The 22,514-nt window shown below is 33.5% G+C and overlaps 1 protein-coding gene across 1 annotated transcript; it reads right to left on the bottom strand.

Annotated features, from left to right (window-relative positions):
* Positions 1 to 9,519: 9,519 nt before the first annotated feature.
* LOC115978276 lies at positions 9,520 to 10,791 on the bottom strand. The gene has a single exon (XM_031100300.1). It carries the CDS (start codon positions 10,574 to 10,576, stop codon positions 9,662 to 9,664), a length of 915 nt encoding a protein of 304 aa, XP_030956160.1. The 5' UTR covers positions 10,577 to 10,791; the 3' UTR covers positions 9,520 to 9,661.
* Positions 10,792 to 22,514: the final 11,723 nt, after the last annotated feature.

The raw sequence follows: 22,514 nt of genomic DNA, 5'->3' as shown, positions 1-22,514 counted from the left end.
GAAAGAAGTGAAGTTTGTAAAGGCTAAAGATCCAGTTGTAGTTGACCTTACTGCGGAGAAGCTCAAGATGGATGAGAAGAAGAATGTGGAGAACCAACAGTTGGTGAATCCCCGCAATCAATATGTGGGCAGGTCTGAATCTCGTGCCAAGTCTCGTCCACGACCACAAAGAGGTCCTAGATCAACCTATGTGTGTCATCATTGCGAACTTCAAGGGCATACTCGACCAAATTGCCAAAAACTGAGAGTAAAGAATAGTGCAACTCCTCAAAGGTCAAGAGGACCTAGAAATGATAGAAGAGATTGGGGAGATGAACAATCTAGAGATCAGAATGGTGATCCCGGAATGATGAACGTGATGAAGATGATTGGTGCATTCACCAACTGCTTAGAAAGCTTCTCACGAAGGTTTGAAAGCCCTAACTCCCGTACCCAATCCTATAAGGAAATCACCCCAAACGCAAGTGACGTGTGGGTGAAAAAGGGTACTCATGCATAAGCATTACAACATGTCCATGCATTAATACTTCCTATACTTTGCAACGATGTTTGCTTGTTTGCTTGTTGTTTTTGCTGTTGGTTGTTTGCTTGTCTTCTTGTGCATACTTTTAATTTATTTCGTTTTTTATCAATCTTTTTCTTCTAGTGTCAAAAATCCAAAAATCACATAAAAATTAGAAAATCAAAAAGTTTGATTGACATTGTTGAGTTTTTGTCTCAAAACCTGTTTTGCCTTGTACCTTTGTGCTAATGGCTTTGTGCATTTTCGAGGATTGCTTGTTTCTTTGCACTCATATCACTGTGGGAGAAATCTTGAAATCTATGTGATTATTGTAAATAGATCTTCAAATTTGTCATGAATGATTAGTGAATGGTTATGTTGATCTTGAGACATGCATAGACTTGTGTCTATATATCTTCCCACTATTTATTTTTGTTTTTGCTAAAAAGAGCTCACCAAATGTAAATCTCCAAATGAATAGAGATATTGAGCTGTAAAAGCCTGTCGCACATTCTAGTATTCGACTAGGAAAAAGGGTAAGCAACCTTATATTAAAGAAAATGTTTATTCAAAAAGCCAAAGGCTTGTTCATTAAAGTGAAATATCAAATATCACTCTCACAATGAGAGGTGATTGCCTCAAAAGATCAACAAGATCAAATGTTATAATTAAAAGTGAAGTCAAATGTAAAACTCCAAGTTATGTTATCAAGTTTTGTGGGAGGTCATATATACATATTTCTATAATTGAGATGGGTCACATGATCTAGTGCTAATTGTGTATGTCTTGGTTGAATTGATCATTGAAGTTTCACATTAGACTAAGGACTATCTCATTGTTGATATCCACACACAACACACAAGTTTATGTTCAATAAATGTCATATTCATTTTTGTGATTGTACTTGATGAAATGTGTTTTCACATGCTCAATCTTTGTTAATTCAAGCACAAAATTTTTTTTGAGTGTTTTTAGGTGTTTTTGGAAAGTTGTGTTTGAAAAATCTGAAAAATTCAAAAATTCAGTTTTGCCCTGTTTTGGCGACTCAGTCGCGGGTATATCAAGTCGCGTGCCTCAGTCGCGTCTTTGCGGGTCATTTTTGGCGACTTGTTCGTGAGTGGAAGGTCTAGTCGCAAGGGTTACTCAGAAATTTTCGCGGCTCAGCTCGCGACTCACTCGCGGGTAGACCTTCCAGTCGCGAAAAACACTTAGAAAAATTTTTCAAATTTTTGTCCTTGAGTGTTTTGGCAGCTTGAACTGGCGACTCTGTGGCGACTCTCTTCAGTCCCGAAAAACGCGTGTTTGGCAAAAGTAGGGGCAGTTTTTAAATCTTGTTCAGTTTTTCCCTCGAACTTTTGTGACTGTTCATCTTCTCTCTAAACTATCTCCTTCCCAAACACTCCGTGCTCCCATCTCAAAACTCCATTGTTGCGTATTTTTTACTCAAAATCTTCAAGTAACAGGTATGGGTTTTCATTCTTGGACTCCTTTCTACTTGATTTTGTGTTTTTCCCCTTTGATTTTTCGCATTAGTTTATGTTTTTGAGATGGGTTTATGTTTCGGCTATAGCTCTTTGTTCATGCTTAGCTTGTGGTTGCTACTGCTTGAATTTGAAATTTTTTTGTTGTGTTTGGTCTTCATCATGTGCTTAGCTGAATTTTTTTGGTTACTCATTTTGTTTAAACTTGTGCTGATGAGTTGTTTCAAAATGTTCCATTGTGGATGTGTTGTTTACTGTGCTGAATGTGCATGTTCTATTGTGTGAATACATTGGGAGCATCTGTTAGTTTCACAATGCTGATTATGAGTTATATCATTTTCTTTCCATTGTATGTCTCATTGACTTATATCTGTCTTTAGGATAGTTTCTCTATCTGCTGATTTAATTCTCCCCTGCATTCTCCCTGTTGTTCTTGTGTGTCCACTGTTTAAGTCTGTTCATCTGTGTGGTTGTTTTCAGTAGCATGAGGTTTAATTGTTTTTAGTTCATTTGAGTGATAGCATTTTTGTCCTTATCACTAACAAAGTTCTGTTTTGTCCTACACATGTTTTGTACTATGTTGTTGTGGCCTCTTCTGATTGTTTACAGATGGCTCCCTCACCTCCGAAGAAGAAAACTCCTGCAAAGAAGGCTGACAAACGATTGAAAATGGATTCTAATCTGTTTAGGTCAGTTCAACACTTTGAGAGATATAAGTACTTCTTCTTGAAAGCAGAAGAAAGATTTGTAGATTTGGAGGATTTAAGAAACTCCTTTATCCCCAGCTGTTTTGAAGGGAGAGGATGGGAAAAGCTTTTGAGTAATCTCCCAGTAGTGTGTGAACCCCTGATTAGGGAGTTTTACTCAAATGCTGTGATAAGGGAGAATGATTTAAGTTGCTAGGTTAGAGGTAAAGAATTCATTTTGGATGCACATGTAATTGATGATGTGCTAGGGCTTGAAGGATTAGAAGATCAGGAGTTTGTCAATTACAAAGATAGGAGTGTATCTATTGAAACTGTTCAACAAAGGATAGGTGGACAGAGAGAAGGGAAATGTCTGAATACCACAGCTTTTTCAGTGGACATGAGGTGTCTAACAATAATCATGATGTTTAACCTCTATCCCATAAAGAAGTTGACTACAATCAACTGTGCAAGAGCAATTTTTCTGATGGATCTCAAAGAAAAGAATTTCATTGACATAAGTTCCCACATATATGATACCATTGTGGATGAGACAAGAACAACCTCTAGGCCAAAATTGATCTTTCCTAGTTTGCTAATGAGGATCTTTAGAAAGAAGGGTGTTCCAATCCCTCAAGACATCAGTCTCATGTCCACACCCTCTGCAATTAACAAGCTTACCTGCAAAAGGATAAGTTTTAGGCTTCCAGGAGAAGAAGATGAAGGTGATGAAGGAGAGGGTGTCCCAATGGAGACTGAAGCAGAGGCAGCAGGGCATGCATCAACCTCAACACCCAAGAGGAGTGGCAAAAGGCCTAGAGCATCAACTTCTTCAGATACACCTCCAGATGCTTTTCAAATCATTCTGGAACGACTTGATGGGATCAGAGGAGTCCAGACTGAGCACTCTGAGAGGATGAGAGCCATGCAGGACCAGATTGATGTTTTGTCTGCAAAACTTGACAGCTTCACCACCCAACATGGACAGTGACCCTTTGGCTATTCCAATAAAAAATGGGGAGATGTTTCTTTCTGTTGTTGATGACATTGTTGATGAGAAGCAGAAAAGCAGCTCTTAAAGGGGAGTAATATGTTGAGAGGGAGTTGTCAAAATCAGAGACTTTGTTTTTTATATGTTTATGTTTTGGGTATTTGATGTTTATATGGTTTTGATACACTGTGGTTTTGGTGTATAGTTGTTTCTAACTCATAACTTATACTCTTGGTTTAATCTTTTATATATTTTGATGATGTTATTCAGGATGTATTGTGTTTGTACCCATGTGCTTTTGTAAACTTTTAGGGTTAATGTTTTATGCATATTTTGTAGGCTTTATGGTATGTACCTTGCTTAATGCAGCCTTTTATGCTATGTTGAAATCAGTACTTATTTCTAAATGTCTTGCATTTTGATTTATGTACTGTCACTCTTGTGCCATTGTAGGATTGTTTCTAGATGCATATACCTTGTGTATTATGCATTGGTTGAGTGTTGAGCATACAAGTATCTTGCCTTGTGCTTGTTAACTTGTATGTCCTTGTGTTCATTCCAAGTGTGAATGAGCACTGTGATCACTACCTTGTGGTGTTCACTTGGTTGATCAAGCCATGATTTGTTTCTTAACTCCATCTTTGCTTGATCACATATTGCTTGTTTCATATGCATTTCACGATTTTTTGCTTAACAATGATCATGGTGTATTGTTGTGTTTCAGGAGTCTTATGTTAATATGATTCAAGTGCTTCACAGCTTCTAGAGTTAGGTGTGAGTGAGTTTTGTTCAACTGTTCCCAACTCACATATTAAGTCTAGAGTCTGTTTTAGGGTTTTGTCACGGAATAGCCAAAGGGGGAGATTGTAAGGTTGAATTTATTCAACCATCTAATTGGCTTTATTCCGTGCCAAATTTGCTTGTATTTCAGTATTTAGTAACCCTGTATTTAGGTGGGTTTGTTGTAAGGGTAGTGAGTGAGATAGAGTGAAGTTTGCTCAAGAGTGTGCAAGAAAACAGAGACTCGCGGCTTGGCCTCACGGGTGACTCGCAGCTGCAAGCCGCCAAACGCAGCACACGTGCCAAGCATGCCGGAAGGTGAACAGTCATGCTAGCTGGAGCACTACAGGACAAAACAGGACAACTGGCCATACGGTTATCTCGCGACTGGATCTCGCGACTTAGTCAAGCCGTGAGCCACCCGTGTTTTGTAAAACCTGACGTTTCACATTCCTCTCCCACTCCAGTATAAATACCCCTTTTACCCACAAATGTAAGAGAGTTTCCAGAGATAATTTTGAGAGAGAAATCCTAAAGAAAAACAAGATTGATTCACCCACAATCTATACATTAGAGTCTCTTCAAATTCCTCAACTCTCTTCCTCTCCATTGTCAAATCCTTAAGAGGCATTTTACCAAACCTTGTTCTCACCATTTTCATTACTATGAGAAAGATGTTTGGATTTCTAGGAAGCAATTAGGAAAGAACCAATCTTCATTGGTTGATGCTACGGTCTAGTAGCGGAATCCGGGAAGCTAGAAAAGAAAAAGGTTCGGCGCAACCTCATTGGAGTAAGAAGCTTGGAGGGCTTAGGTGCACTGGGTAGATTAGGCTTGCAGGGTCTATTGCTGTCCATGTATCCCAACTATATTTTCTAGTGGATTGTTTACCGCTTGGAGGGCGGCGAAGAGGTTTTACGCCGAGGGCTTCGATTTCCTCTTCGATAACACATTGCGTGTTGTCTTTGTGTTTGCATCTTCCTTCCCTTTATCTTTGCCTTTTATTTTCTGCTGTGGATGTGTTTTTAATTGGCTTAGATTGTTTACCTATTCTGTATTAAGCTTTTGTTCATGTTCCGTACATTAATTATTTGATATAAAGCTTGTATTGGTAATTTATATATTGGGGGTCTAAACGTTCAAGGGTGTTTATACACATATTTGAACTTTCAAGTGTCTTGTACCTGATATAGCTATATTTTTCTGCCTTTACAACCACTTCCAACAACTTGGGGGAAGGGCTGATGGGACAAGTATCAGCACTAGGAACCCAATTCATGAGAAAAGAAACTACTATAAAAGAGGGTGAAAGGAAGCAGAAAAGAGGGGGGCTGAAACCCTTATCACTCAAGAGGCCCCAGAAAAAGCTCCTCGAGCCGTGCCGAGGACCAACCCTCTTTGATAAACCCAGTTCATCCTTGCTTCACTGTGATAAACACCATGTTGGCTATTGCCTATGCACTAAAGTCTAGCTCTTCGTCCCGCTCTCTACAAATTTATTGTACCGGGCTCACTGATCCAAGATCTCATACATCTTGGGCTTGGGCTTGGGCTGCAAAATGTGACCCTACATTATCTATTTGCTACAAATTGGGGAATATTGTTATTCTATCAAATCAATCATATGTAATAATACTGATTTCCTCTTTGCACTAAGTAGTTTAGCATATCACTTAAATTCTTGCATTTGTTTTTAGATTAGTTACTTAAATAATGTCAAATCCTTTGCTTCCCACCATCCAGAAAAAGACAAAATTAATAAATAGAATCTAATTTAAGCATTTCACAACTGAATCGCCACTTTACCCAAATGCCAAGTGTAAAAACGACCATTTTCTTTTTCTTTTTCTTGTAAACAAGAGTTAAAAAATTAAAAACTTCTCAAAGCTTGCAAAGAAAATAGATGTGATTTGCTACATAGTTAATTTTACAGTGAATCTCACCTTTCTAGATATATAAATGGTCTCTGATTCATAAGCGAAGGAAGTATATTTTTTTGGAACGGATACGTGTTTGTATCTCAATGTATCAGTGCAGTGATATACCGAACATAATCTCAAAACCCTTTTGAATAATCCATATGCTCTAAAAGCAGAAAAAGAAGGGCAAAATCAATTGTTTTCGTTCTAAACTAGCAAAATGTTATCTATTTGCTACAAATGGGGGAATATTATTATTCTATCAAATCAATCATATGTAATAATACTGATTTCCTCTTTGCACTAAGTAGCTTAGCATATCACTTAAATTCTTGCATTTGTTTTAGATTAGTTACTTAAATAGTCAAATCCTTTGCTTCCCACCATCCAGAAAGAGACAAAATTAATAAATAGAATCTAATTTAAGCATTTCACAACTGCCTAGATTAACACGCAGTGATGGAATTGATAAATGGTTTCAGGAAATTACAATGTTATTGGAGAAGTTGTCAATTCGATGCTCAAATTTGGTCGGAGGAGATAAGATCAGATGAACCCCATTGGACCCACCATTTTCCTTTTAACTTTCTTATGTTTCTTTAGAAATTAGAACTGGGTTGACACTTATTAGCAAAATTCAGGCAAAGCCCAACCATCTTCACCTAATTGAAACCGGTCATATTGCCACATAACACCTTTTGTCAACACAATGGCAATAAGCCCATATGACTTGACATGGTCAATGAAAAGTGAAAACTGCATAATTTCTTACCTGCTAATTGCTCAAATACAATTTCACCATGACTTCCTTTTCCAAAAAGGAATTTCACAGTAAAGTAACTAGTAACTACTATGAGCAAAGAGGGGTTCACACTTCACACCATGTTACTTCGTGGTATTTCTATTAGGTTTAATTCCCCTTGTCCTATTATAATTTATAAGTTTATAACTATTGAATTCTTTTTCTTTTTTTTTTTAATTATTGAAATTACCATTTTCTAACCATTTAGGATTTTAGAAAAAAAAAAAAAAGATATATATTTTTTAGAGGAATGTTGTAAATATTATTAAGATAAGGCAGCCAAATCGACTGAGACTACAATACATTTAGGTGAGGAGGAACATATTTCATCCACACTAATAAACCACTAACATGTCTAGTTAGGTTATATGCTACATGTTATCATTATACCAAAGTTCATAGTAGATGGTGAAGAATTAGGACTTTGTCTTACAAAAATCCTACGTATTAAGTCTAACTTATTAATTTATCACTAAGATTAAACCTTTTATTATACGAAGAGGTTGGTAGCTATTTGCCTGATAGCCATGTTTGAGTGCATATTTGTGTAAACACAAATGTAGAGTCTAGCAGTCATACTTTCAAAAGGCAAAGGCAAATTAAGACGTTGATTTAGGACACCATTTTTTTCTTGTCTTCTTTCATATTTCTCTTTCGCTTTCCACATCAAGTCTATTTCTGTACACATTTTAGAGGGTTTACATTCATATTATTTCCCTGTCCTTTCAGTGGCTTCCATAGAAAAACCGACACAACCCCCCAAAGCCAATCCTACACCGTGAAATACTATGATTAAATATATATCTATTCTTCTAATTGCTGACTATCAATTCAGGGGCTCCAGGGGCTCATATTCAAATATTTATGGACCCAATGACTTTTCATTTTACATTGAATTCATCGTGTAATGTAGAGACAAAAAAAAAAGTGATGTGGAAGACACAACTGCTTGTGGGCCAAAACTTTGAATCAATTTAGGTGCTGGTTCATGGTCCGGACGAAGCAGAAATAAGCTTATTAATTGCTTGTGCTTAATTTTCTTTTTCTCTATCGCAATCTGTTTGTTTTCAAGTAAAATTTCACATCATAATTACATCCAACTAAAATCTATCAATGACTTGCAAAACATGATTATATTACTAAATGTACACTGACTTATGAAAATGCAAATTTGCCTGGCAAATGACCTGTTTCTAATTTGTTCAATGTTAATTATGTGATGCAATTTAATCCATTTATTTCCAAATAAATGGATAAGATTTTAAAATTTTCATATATGATAGAGTTAATTTTATATATATATATATATATATATGCAATCCTAATCATTGCCACCTCAGAGGTGTGAAACATCCAATGATGCATATTGATTGCATGTTAGGAAAATGCAAGAAGAGAAGGACCAAATTTGCAGAGTTAGATTTGGAGAGAGAAAATCATAAACAAAACAGACAAAAAAAATGAAAAGAAGTAAAATTACACTCTTTTTTTTTTTTTTTTGAGAAACCGTATAAATTTCTGGGTGCTGATTGTACGAAGTGCATGCACTATATCAGTTGAAATTGTGAAAACGTGTTTTTCAAAACACGATTTAATGATTTCAAAATTAGAACTTAAGTACAGAATTTTCAAGGCTGTGCAACCAATATTTTGGTACATAAGTGAAGAATTCCTATAGATCCCACCACCGTCCATATAAAAAGTTGTGTACACTTTATACATTAAATTCTTATGTACATTAAAATAAATGTTTATTTAATGAGCATCACTCTATGAAAACCTTAAAAGAAGTTGTTTGGCTGGAATTCACTGAGTTAAACCAAAATTAAGAAATAAAAAGCAAATAAATGTATACATGCTTATTTACAAGTAAAATCCATCCATATCCTATTGCTATTAAAAATTTAAAACATTAATTGCCAGCAGGTAGCCAGGTAATGAGCTATTCATGCTCAAATAAAACTACCACGTCTCATTGTCCTCCTCATCTTTTTATTCAGCCAAAAATAAACTATCCATATTCCATAAAAATGTAGTAAGAAACAAAATAATTTATTTACACAAACATGTAAAATACAAATATCAACATACAAACAAACAAATGCCACCATGTATTCTACACTTTTTTTTTTCTTTTATTGGATTTTTTTTTTTTTTTTTTTTTTTTTTGCCTTTTCCTTTGTTGGGCCAGCAAGCAACAATTACATTTCCTAGATTATCTGCTCGATCTCTTTACATTAAAAATAAAAATTTAAACTAATTACAAAATCAAGATAAAACTTACTTGCAATTCCTAAAGCATTGTACCTTAAGTTTTTCAATCAAATTCAACCATATGATTTATCAATCATACGAACATTTTGCAAAATCATATAGTTAAATTTAATTTTAAAAATTTTTAAGGTACATCACTTCTTAAGTAATTGTACATAAATTCAATCATATTAAAAAAAAAAAAAAAAAAAAAGTCAAACTGAGAGAGATGATCCGGTAAGAACCTTTAGAAAGGAGGGAAGGTCCGACCCAAGCTACCAACACTAGCCCAGAATCCGACCAAATCTTTCCTGTAGGGCAAATACGTCTTTCTCTTATCCCTCTCCATGCTTTCCCTCTTCCTCCCATAAAACACTTCATGCGCAGACGACACCGTTTGTTCCTTCTCCTTCTTCTTCTTCTTCTTCACCACCACCACTTTCTTCATTTCCTTCGGATTCGAATTCTCCTCCTCAAAGCTATTATTACTATTACTAATCTCTTCCTCCTTGTTCTTCGGAGTCAAAAAGACAAACGAGTCCTTCCCTTCACTGTTACTCCTTCGAAGCAAATTCATAAGCCTCCAACGTTTGGAAGAAGAAGACTTAGTATTAGACGAGGTTGTCGTCCCAGTTGAATTGCTTTTCTTGCATTGGCTCGGTGAGGCGGCTGAGGCTATGGCTTTTGGTGGGCTGTTACTATGTGGGGTCCATACACAGTATGTTCCAGGTGGGACCCCTTCCAGCTCATCCACCTCCGACGACGACGAAGAGTACGACGCCGGATCATGTTCCTCGCTGAACAGCTTCTTTAGCGGAATCCGAAGACACCGTACATCCTCATCTTCTTCTTCTTCTTCTCTGTTCTTCAAATCCTGGCCGTCGGTAATTTGTTGACTTTTGGTGGGGTTCTGATCAGACAGAAGGTCGCGATTGAACACCGGGAAAACCGGACCGATCTGACCGCCCAACACGACCACGTGGTCCTCGGCTTTACGAACGGACACGAACTCGAACTCCTCGTTTTCCTCGAACGCTTCCTCACCATCGTGATCACGATGATCAAACTCGCGGGTCACTTTAGCGGCTACGTCCACGAGTTTATCAGAAGAGTAGCTATTGAAGCTTGGACACACCGAAAGTTCCCAACTTTCTTCTTGCATTTGAGCCCTCTTTCACACCCTTCTTCTTCTTCTTCTTATTAAGCTTTTTTTCTGGGTTAATAAATAGGGGGATTAGTATTTTGTTTCTGTGTGAATAGTTGTGATGGTTGGGTTTCTTTGAGGTTTTTTTTCTTTTTTTTCCTGTTTAGGATTTTTTGGGAATGAAAATATAAAGTGGGGATCTTATAAATACGGGAGGTGGGTGTGGGTGGCAAAGGAAATATAATAAAGGCTTATAAAAAAAAAGTGTAGTGCTGGCGCGTGAAAATGAACCTAGATGTTACTGGTATTAGTAGCAGAAGTGGTAGAATAATAATGGTTGACAATTTATCTTCACCTTCTTTGATACTTCTTTTTCCTGATTCTCACGTTAGAAACCTCATTGTGGTGACTGAGTTCACACGGATCATGTCATTTCATACCCTCTTTGTTGGGTTTGCAATTAACTCGGTTTCTTAGTTTTTGGTTAGAAATGGGGAAGAGATTGATTGCAGTGCTCCTGTGTATTTCATCTGATGATGACATATGTTGTAACGAGTTCAATATACTGGAGGCACCAAAACTTTAGGTCTCAATTTCAATTAAAGTTATAATTTAACCCTTAAAAGTTACCATAATTTTGTATTGGAGTTGTGGTGTGCCTTTGTGTTAGAACTTATTTCCCTTTCCCTTATGTGTGTTTATTTCTCAAAAAAATAAAAAAAAATCAATTAAAGTTCGAGTCTATATTCTTAGTTAAATAACCATCTATTTTACTTGTTAAGAGGCAAGACTTACCTTTTCTTGTACGAGAAAAAATAGGTTTTAAATATTTGATTGTTGTAACAATTACTATATTATGTATATCTATATATAGTGATGGGGGTCAAAAAAAAATTTTCAAGCTAAATATATCAAAAAATTGAATCCAAAAATATATTACTTATATATAGCATATGTCTATAACACACTCTAACATACATTACTTTCTCATCAAGCAACAAAAATATTTAGACCGAGTTATTTTTTATGTAACTCGAAATAAGTTTTTTCTTGTCATCCAAGCTGTTTGTAAACTGTAAAATATCTTTTTAATTATAATGATCATAATTAATATACATTTTAGATTTATATTCTTAGCTAAACAATATTGAGATTACACTGCCAAAGTAACTAGCAGTTTTAATTATGAAACATATACAATTTTAAATAATTTAAATAATATACACCAATTTAAATGTCTAAACATAAATGTAGGTCAATATAAGAAAAATATAATAATAAATTATTTTTGAACAAAATAAAACAATAATATAACTAAAGAAAAATATTTATTTTTCATAGATGACAAACGCAACAAGGATATTTACCTCCTAACCATGAAATTTGTAACTGTCCTTGCTTCTAATTTGTTTTCTTAAAATTAAGGAAAAAAAAAAAAACTATTTACCATGGCTTTTGAGTGGAGTTGTAATATGCTTTTGTGTTAGAACCCCTTCCCTCTCCCTTGTGTGTGTATTTGTTTCTCCAAAAAAAAAAAAAAATGTCTTCAAATGCAAAATAATTATAAAAAAAGAGGTTTTGTTTTTAGAAAATAAAGAAGATTTATTTTATTTAAATAAATTTACTTATTTATTTACAGGAACATGTATCTAGAAAAAAATGATGCATTGATCATTTATATAAATTATCTATTTTAAAGAAAATATACCTTAAATACAAATTGATTTAACGAGTTATATATGGTATACAAATAATAAGAGGGGCAAAAAGAAAGCATAATTCTGCCATAAAAGTGTATATATATATATATATATATATACACTTTTATAAAATATATGAGAAGGAGGGGCTCCTTTTAAAAACCCACCCAACGCCCTTTCCATCCGTCATTGTGTGTGTATATATATATATATATATATATATATATATGACAAAATTTAAGTACAATATTGTAAGTGTTGTTCTTTTGATTTTCTTTTTAAGATTCAGCTATATGACTATTTAATTAAAAAATATACTTCTATCCTATGAGAAAAAATACACATAGTAGAATCTTAAAATGGGAACTTAAAAAACAGCACCTAAGTACTATATCTAAATTTTGCTCATATATATATATATATATATATACACACTTTTAATAAATTTTTTTGTAGTCAGTAAAGCTTTTTGATGTGGACACATGTCGTTAGCTTAAATCACATTAAATTTGTATGTTCATTTTATTCTTCTTTATTTTCTTTCTCGTATTTTTCTACAAAATTCTTATAAAGTTAGAGATATTATTGTACTTATAAAGGAAAAAAATGGTTCGTAAGTGTTCAAAGACCCGAATTTAATCAAATAGATTTGGATTGGTTGGATTTGATTTTGGGTTAAAGATTGTGTAAATCTAAATTATTAGAATATGAAATTATAGATATATTGGATTTCAATAATTAATGTACTTACCTTAATTATCTTTCATATACATATATATATATATATATATATGTGGGAGGACTTTCGTCTCGGCCCTCAATCAGGTATTGTCCTATTTGGAAATGGGGTTGAGCCTTAGTCCTCAAGGATTTGTTCAATCCCACATCGGGAAGAGACGCCTTCCACTCATGCGTTATAAGCCTTTGGCCTAAGGATGAGTGTACCACTACTACACATGCAAAGTAAAGCAAGTCTCAAAAACTGCTTCCTCATGTTGTGTTAGTGCACTCCTTCGAGTCACACATGAACTTACAAAAGGGGAAGGTGGGGGTTTCCCCTTAAACCCCAAAAGACACTTTTTTGTGGGAGGATTTTCGTCTCGGCCCCCAATCAAGTATTGTCCTCTTTGGAAATGACGTTGAGCCTTAGTCCTCAAGGATTTGTTCAATCCCAGATCGGGGAGAGACGCCTCCCACTCATGCCTTATAAGCCTTTGGCCTAAGGATGAGTGTACCACTACTAGCTACCACAATATATATATTCAAACTCTTTAGTCTGGATTTGTTCAGTATTTTGATCAATTTGGTATTTCTCAAATTTTTATTGTGACTTTGGTTACCTATTTGGGTTTTTCTCGATCAAGAAAAAAAGTTAACTTGACTACCTTTTGGTTTCCCAAGTATTGAAATATATTAAAGAATATTCAATAAATAATGTTACCTCCCATAAATTAAAAAAATAATAATAATAATGTTACATTCATTTTCCACCGAGGAATATTAATTAGGACCTTACATAGTTACATATATAAAGACAATCATACAAATGATCCAATTAATTTTACCCTAGGGTTCTCTCCATATGAGCAAAGGAGAAAACTCTTATAATTAAGCACCAATTCAAGAGAGAAAAATGTATTTTCATATGTCAAATTGAAGGGTTTTTTTTTTATTTAATTTATTTATTGAGAGTGGTATTAAAGGGATTAAAAATTTAAAACTGCAACCAGGAGTTAATATACATTACGATTGTCCTACTAAAAGTTTTATAGCTTAATTGAAACCTTTTCATGTTTCCAACAAAACGTTTTCAAATTCTCTCCTCTCATTATAACTAAAAAAAAAAATACCGTTTTCCCAGTCAAAAAATAATGGCATCAAATTTAAAGGGACTAGTATATAAAGCAAAATTATTATCTAAAAACTTTTAGCCATCAGTCGTACAAGGATTTTTTTTTGGATTCCCAATGAGAATGGTGAAATTGACAGTCGCAACCAAATACGTGTTTATTAGTGAACCTTACGTCAATGTATATGTTTGTCAAATTTAAAATTTTGTTCCGTTTTTGTTTACTTTGTTGGATATAAAATTATAAAAGGGTTTTCGATTTCTTACAAGTTTTATTTGTTGATTTTGATGTGTGAAAATTGTGAAGACAAGAAGTGCGCGTGTTTAATGTTTTAGAGAGGGAACTCATTTTTTTAAATAAGGTAAATGACTTGGACAAATTGGTGTTTACTTTTGCAAGGTTTTATATTGGATTGGATATAATTTTTTGGGGGAATCATATAAATATAATTTTTGAAGGTACCAAACCCATTTCAATCGATATGCAACAGTAAAATTGGGGATATAATTTCGTTCCTACCTTGTTAAGGGTCCATTTGAAATTCACTTATTTTACTGAAATTGAAAATTTTTTGTTAAAAGTATTATAGATAAAATATATTTTTTTTAGGCGGAATCATATAAATATAATTTTTGAAGGTACCAAACCCATTTCAATCGATATGCAACGAGTAAAATTGGGGATACATTTTCGTTCCTACCTTATTAAGGGTCCATTTGAAATTCGCTTATTTTGTTGAAATTGAAAATTTTTTGCTAAAAATACTTTAGATAAAAGTAAAAATTAGTTGAGATAGTATAGTGGAACCCATGCATAGTACCAAAAAGTACAGTGAAACTCATAAATAGTAGAAAAATAAACTGAATATAGTAAAATAAGTTGGAAAAAATAATATTTGTCAAACGAACACTAAGGTAGTAAATTATGATTGGAACAATGTTACTATAGATATCACATATAGCATATATCAATCACAGCATGTTATGTCAACAATTATAAATAATATTGTGGGGCCAGAGAACTTATGATCCAGTCCACGCTCTACTAGGGCCCAGGGCCCATGCCGAGGAAGGTATTTGCCGAGGACGAATAGGGAAAGGCCGAATAGCCTGGGGGCACAGCCGAGAATGACCCTGTCCTCGGCATTCCAAGACTTCAAAAGGAAGAGCAACATCTCATTGAAGGCTGCCCCCAAAAAAGCCCCCTGAAGAAGAGGCGAGTAAAATGGGACCCACGTGGGGGTACGGTGTGGAACTGGTTCAAGGTAAATACGTCCCTTCCGCATTAAATGCGCCCGCAAACTTCCTAACCATATTAATGAGAAAAGATGCCTGAATAGGGTGGCTACGGTCATCGCAACTAACAAAAAGTAAGGGGAGGCAACCGATGAGACGGGTACTTAAGTAGGCACCTGCCTGATCAACAAGTGGAGGGTTAGGATCAACCAAGAAGGGCTATATAATGTGAAGGTTGATGCGTCAAAAAAAGAGGGGGGAGAAAAAAGGCCAAGAACTAGAGCCTCCCAGACCGTTTCGAGGAGAAAGACTCCACGAAGCGAACATGGCTTACTTTTGTATGAACACCATGGTTATCCACCGATCAGTGACCAAGGCCTAGCCCTTCAAACCCACGCTCTACAAAATGATATTGTTTGGGCCCTCTTTACGTACGAGCCCAATATCATCTTGGGGTCGCCACGAATTGAGTCCTTATAAATATAATTCTGGAACTTTTAAAAATTGATTTAGTATCTGTTTGACAAAAATTAATTTTACCAACTTATTTTACTATTCAGCTTATTTTTGCTACTATTCATGAGTCTCACTACACTTTTTGATATTATTCATGGGTTCCATTGTACTATTTCAGCTAACTTTTACTTTTATCTACAGTACTTTCAACAAAAAATTTTCAGTTTCAACAAAATAAGCGGATCCTAAATAGACCCTTAGAACTTCAACATTTTGTTTTGTTTAAACAACTTAATACTTGAGCTTGATTCTAGTCTAGTGGGCCCATAAAACTCACTAGGATAAGTGGTATTATTGAACCAATTAAACAAAGTAATTGAAACAATTAAACAAAGTAACAAGTAATAAAACCAAAAACAACTAGAGCACTTAAACTATAAAACAAGTAAGCCTCCCCAAATTGTACAAGCACACGACACACATGCAAAAGGTTTGGTTAAGATATGCCAAATTCTACCAAGTATACAAATGGAACCCGACCATATATGCCTTTTAATTATATCGATATCCAATAAGTAAAATTGGGGATACAATTTTGTCCATACCTTGTTAAGGCGGTAAATTATTATTGAAACAACATCATTACTGACACCACATTAATATATTCCAATCATAACATATTATCTCAACAATTATGAATTATGAATTATGAATTATGAATAATTTAATTCTTGAACTTTTTAAAATTGATTTAGAACTTCATCCTTTTTGTTTTGTTTTAACTACTCCACCTTTCTTCTTCTTCTTCTTCTTATCTTCTCTCTCTATCTTTGTTCTTTTATTATTTAATGTCAAACTGCATGTACCAATTGTTTGCCTTTTTAGTTTCTGCAATTCAAACAGTTTTTGGCTTTTTGCTCTATATGACCACACTTTTTTTTTTTTTGGATGAATTATATGACCACACTAGGAAACAATAGCACAATACGCGTGAGCTTGGATAGTGGTCAGTGTGCATTTTCAGCGTTTGTATTTTTGGCTGGGTCTCACAGCACTGTTCATGACCCAGTTAAAAATACAAAAACACGCATACTAATGCGTTTTTGGGTCTCACAACACTATTCACATATTTAAAAATTATTTTATTACAATTTTTTCAACAATAAATTTTTAATTTTCAGTAAAGAGTCCAGTTAAGCTTTCTATATTTAGAAACATTTTCTTGAGAATTGAAAAAGCTGTCATTACTTTTTCAATTCTCAAAATTTTTTTTTTCCAAAAATAGAAATTAAACACATTAGTAAAATCCTTCAATAAATAAGCAATATCCAAACGCATTCTAATATTTCCTTTCCATGTGGGATATGCCACTGGAGCTCATTAACACTTAAAATTTGTCTAGTTGCATAGGACGGCTCAGGTTGATCTTCGAGAAGATCAAAACTCTTCCCATCAAATTCTTCTTCTTTGGTTTTTTGCCAACTTTCCCATCAAATTCAATTCACCGATTACGTTCCACAAAATTGACATACGCATAAAGATAAGATAAAAAAACATGTGTTGGAGTAATTAATAGGAACATGATGTAGGAAAGTCCAAAATATGCAAAGTCATACATAATTTTGTTCCAAACAGATTGAAATTAAAAGTGGGATTCTACAATCTAGAATAAAAACGCAGACTTTCTAGAAAGAAAATCAGGCCCAAGGATAAGAGCTAATCCATGATGTTGATAGAAGAAAAACCTTGTTTGGCAAGCAAAAAAACAAACTTTGGCATAGACTCCGGAGATTTAACTCTTTGAAGCACAGAAAGTCATGCTAAGGTACATTATTATAAGATTATGATTATTAAATATATATTATAAATAAAACATTTAAGGTAGGATGTGGGTTATATATATATATTAATGAGAAATGAGAGAATAGTCACCACTCGTGGTTTTTAGTGGTACTGTTTTATTTAATGTTTGCTTAAAATTTAATACTGTGCATACCTAAGTGCTGACATAATTTTTTGGAAACCTCCTTACATTATATATAATAACGTGTTCGTTTTTTTATATTTGTAACAACGTGTTTTGGGACTATCTGAATCAAGAATCAATTTTGTACAAAAGGTCTGACAGAACTCTAATCTAGAAACCACCAGCTAGTGTGGCTTAGTGGTTGCCCCCTTCTTGATGGCTGTGCCAGGCACGGGTTCGAGTCCTCATACCCCATAGGTGTGGGGTTTTTTGGTTTCTAAAAAAAAACAAAGTGCATGGGTGGAGTCCAAGTCGCGGGCACCATTATGTGCTGGTACTCACAGGCGATGTATCTGTGGGGTGTGGTCGGCTGTGATATCACAACTCTAATCAAAAAAAAAAAAAACTCTAATCTAGAAACATGTTCACTTCCTTATTCTTCTTTCGTAATTAAAAATGATGCTTTCAATAGTTTTTTTTTTTAATTTTATAAATGTACTTTCAAGTGACACGGACGCATAACAATCAAATATAAATATAAATAAGAAAAAGTTGACGGATGCCCTACAAATATTGATTTAAGAAATATTTTTATAAAATTTTTATGGGAAAAAAATAACTGATTTTTTCAACATTTTTTCAACAACTTATATTTTTCATAAAAAGTGATACTAAAACATTTTTTAAATGGCCCTTTAAAAAATGCCCTAAGGACACCCTTTAAAATGACTCATATAAATATCAATAGAGTAATGGGAATGATACAATTTTTTTTCCTGCATTCTATAAATTATTGATGGGATTAGCCATGAATTGTGATTGGTTCAACATCATTTTCATATAGATCTAATGTTAAAACTATGAATCACATTAACAAGTGCCCTTAAAATATTTGTTAATTGTTAATGGATCATTTTAGAAATATTTTAATACTACTTTCAAGGAAAATATAAAAAATTGTCAAAAATGTTAATTACTTTTTTTGTTTAACATAAAATGTTTCTAAACATAGTTTTTAAACCAAAGTCTTTAGTGCATTCGTTAACTTTTCTCTAAAATTATTTATACAATCTATTCTAAAAAAACAAAATCGAAGTGTTTCCTAATAAAAAAAAGTGTACACGGTGCACCAATCACAATATTTCAATTTAATAATTGTGAAAAATCCTATATGACTAGATTTAGTAATATGAATATACACATATAACGACCTTTGGAAATCAAATAGAAGTATAGAACTGCTACTTATATAATAGAACTAGCATTTCTTCTAGAATGATTTAGAATAATCATTTCATTTCTAACGTATTAGAAAAATATTAGGTAGTTCCACTAACATAGCATAAATTATATCAATTTGGAAAGTAAACTAATAATTCTTGAAAACAACTCAAATTATATTTAATCTTAAATACTGTTAACAGAAAAAGTTTTTTTTTTTTTTTTAAATTAAAAAAAATGTTTGAAAACATTGTACCATTGTCCTAAAGTATAGGTGGTCGGCCACATAAAATCTTTTATGTCATCCTTTACTTGTAAGTTGTAAATACTATAGAGTTTGACCATAATTACATTATTGATCCAAGCATAGAAAATGATAATTTTCATTTGAAATAGATTCATTTTATGATATAATTTTTTTTTAGAGAAACTCTTTATTATCAAACTAAGACACAATCGGTTTTTTGTGTAGACGGGAATTGAACCCTAGATATTTTATTTAACTATAAAAGACTTTACTAGTTGACTTAACTAGAACTCACATTTTATGATATAAATTAAACATTAATCTAAATTTATATATAATACTATCACGTATAAAATTTTAAATAATGTGATATTATATACACCGTTAAATACCGAACTTTGAACATCTCGAGCACGTTGAAAACCGTTTGGTGGGAGCTTGAAGTCATTGCCCAAGATTGATTTGAATGTCAAAGGACTTGATACGAGGTTAATGAAGCTTAGCTAGATATCAAATGCGCTGAATATCTCTTAGAACCCAAATTTTCAAGATTTTACAGCTTAAGAAGGCCCCACATACCTGAATTTCAGTAATGAAAATGATTTGCTGCAGTGCATTATGACCATCTTTAACATTCTGTTTCAACTCATTCATCCTTGTTGAAGACTCAATAGGGACAAAATTCTGACTTTCTCACGCCCAACAAGTTAGCCTTTTTGTGATTCGGAAATATAGGTTATTATAGATTATAGGTTCAACATGTTATCATTCTTTCTTTAATAATAGAATTTCAATGCTGATGTCCCTTTTGTACTCATTACTTTTCCACCAAATCTACAAACCCGTGGAAAAACCCATTCCTAATGTTATGATGGATTACCGACCTCTATTGGTGTTAGGCAAAAAGGATACGGTTTATTCTCTTGTATCTTTTGGAATTATACTTCATATATAAGATCATTATGTAAACAGGAAATGTAAATTGATGATCTTGGTCTTATTATCATTATTGTTTTTTTGGTATAATTGATGTTAAATTATGAGTAAGTTAGAAGCGAGGGAAACATAAAATAGAAGGAAAATTAACGCGATTCAATCTAACAACTTGTTTACTGTATATAATACCTAACTTTAAGCTAAGCATAAATTAATTATACTAAGATTCCTGATTATTTTATTTACACCACAAGTGTATAAATACATGGGCTTACAATGAGTTTGGAACTCTTGGACTATAATAAGTCTAACAAGTTTGACAAAAGGTTAGGACGGTATCTTCATTTTGAGAAAAACTAAAATATTACGGGTGTATGATGTATGTACAATTTGAGAGTTTTGAAGTAAAAGAAAGAACGAATAGGAATTTACAACAATAAAATCAAGGGTATTTTGAGCACTTAAACTTTTGTAACAGTTCTATAAACATTTTTTTTGGTCTCTAATATAACAAACTAGATTGAAGTGTATGTCATTGTCATATATGAAATATAGTAAACGTTTCAATAATTTTCTAGATTGTCCATAAAATCCAGAGTTGGTATAGATATTTTACCTTTTATTTTATTCTTTTTCCTTTGACAGTATCTTACTTAAGGCTCACTGCAAGTGCATCCCAAGTCAAAGTGCAAACTCATGATATTGGTTTCCAAAATTATTTTCGTAAGACCTTCACATAAGTGAAACATTACTGCTTAGTTTTTTTTCCCCCAAATAAAAAAGTTACTTCTTTCAAATTGGCTTGGAAATAGTTGGAATATAATTGGAGCTGATTTCTATGGGCTTATCCTATTCTTAATGTTAATGGTTTGGTGTTGTTGCATTGCTAAATATGATGATAACACACACTAATACTAGAAAGTAAGCTACAACAAATGCACTGAGGAACTGATCTTCCTTACTTATAGTACATCTTTTAAAAAGGTTAAATTATTTTTGGGACCCTCTAAAGAGTATTATCCTAAAATGTTGAAATTGATCTACAAATTAGTGGGTAGTTAAATATGATGGAATAAAGATTAAGGATAGGCACCCCTTGCCTCTCTTATATAGGCATTGTTTATAGCTTTAGATTAGACTAGGATTCTAGGAGTAATAAAAATTATAAAGGGATTGGGGTGCAAAATATTGACGGGGATATTGGGTTAGACCTTGTGGTTGAAATTCCATAAACACGTTTTGTGCCATAATGGCCAATATCATGTGATTTTCATGTCAAGGAAAATGAGAGAGGTGACCCGTGAAGTGGAGAATTATCATTTTCAATCAAGGGGCCACATTGTTAATGCTTTTTAATACAGTAAGTTCCAAGCAAATTCTGTAAATTAATGTGAGATGCATAATCGCCAAGGGTCTTGTAATTGAATTGACATCTCCCATGCACAAAGTGCTTGGAGGTCTAGAGGGGAAATGGTTCGAATTGTAAAATTAGCAGCATATTATAATTATCTCTAAAAATAAATGTGACATGCATAACCACATGTTGCTGACCTTAAAAAAAAGGGATATAGTGGACATGTTATCCAGTGACAAGCTTCACCCTAAAAGACTAATAAAGAGAATTTAAGCCTTTTTTGAGTTCATAAGTCGCCAACAAATACATTAAACGTAGAAGTTTTGAGCCAAAACTGTTGAGACCCTTCTTTTCAGATCTTTGAGTGGTCTAGGAAGACAATTTAAGCAAATACTAGAAAATAAAAAGTTTACTCTTTTGTTTTTTCACAACTTATTAGGATGCTAAGTTGTTATTGGTGTAATACTAATATTGCTTTTATATGGGTTTATCACCAACATCGTTTTCATTAAACAAAATACTAATCACCAGGTTTCACTTTAACAGTTGTATACTTGTATCATTTGTCTTATTCCAATTTAAATGCTTCCAATCACTTCCTTGTAGCCAGTGGCAGAACAGATTCTAGTGTTGGGTGGGGCTCAAATATTGAAAATGTTGGGGACAAAAAGGTGACCAAAAAATAAAATGGCTAAGGACGAAAAAGTATGTGGCTAATAAAACTAACAGGGTAAATTATATGATTTCCCCCTAATTTAGAGGTATTTCAAATTAAGTCCTAAACTTCAAAAAAAAAAAAAAAAATCAAAATCAAAACTCTAAACTTAACTATTTCAATTCACCCACTTAAAAAGTGATTATGAACTAAAATTAACAAAAGTTCAAATAAATTTTACTTAAAAATCATCTGAATTCTAAAAGACATATCACATTAAAACCAAGCAGTATTTGGTGCCCAAAAAACAATTATTTGTTATGGTTTCTTTTAAGT

Source organism: Quercus lobata, chromosome 2 (genome assembly GCF_001633185.2).
Source record: "Quercus lobata isolate SW786 chromosome 2, ValleyOak3.0 Primary Assembly, whole genome shotgun sequence".
Taxonomy (NCBI): domain Eukaryota; kingdom Viridiplantae; phylum Streptophyta; class Magnoliopsida; order Fagales; family Fagaceae; genus Quercus; species Quercus lobata.
This window is presented reverse-complemented; position numbering and strand designations above follow the sequence as displayed.

What these genes read in the sequence shown, in the direction of transcription:
- LOC115978276 (XM_031100300.1), bottom strand. Translation starts at nt 10,576, where the DNA reads ATGCAAGAAGAAAGTTGGGAACTTTCGGTGTGTCCAAGCTTCAATAGC.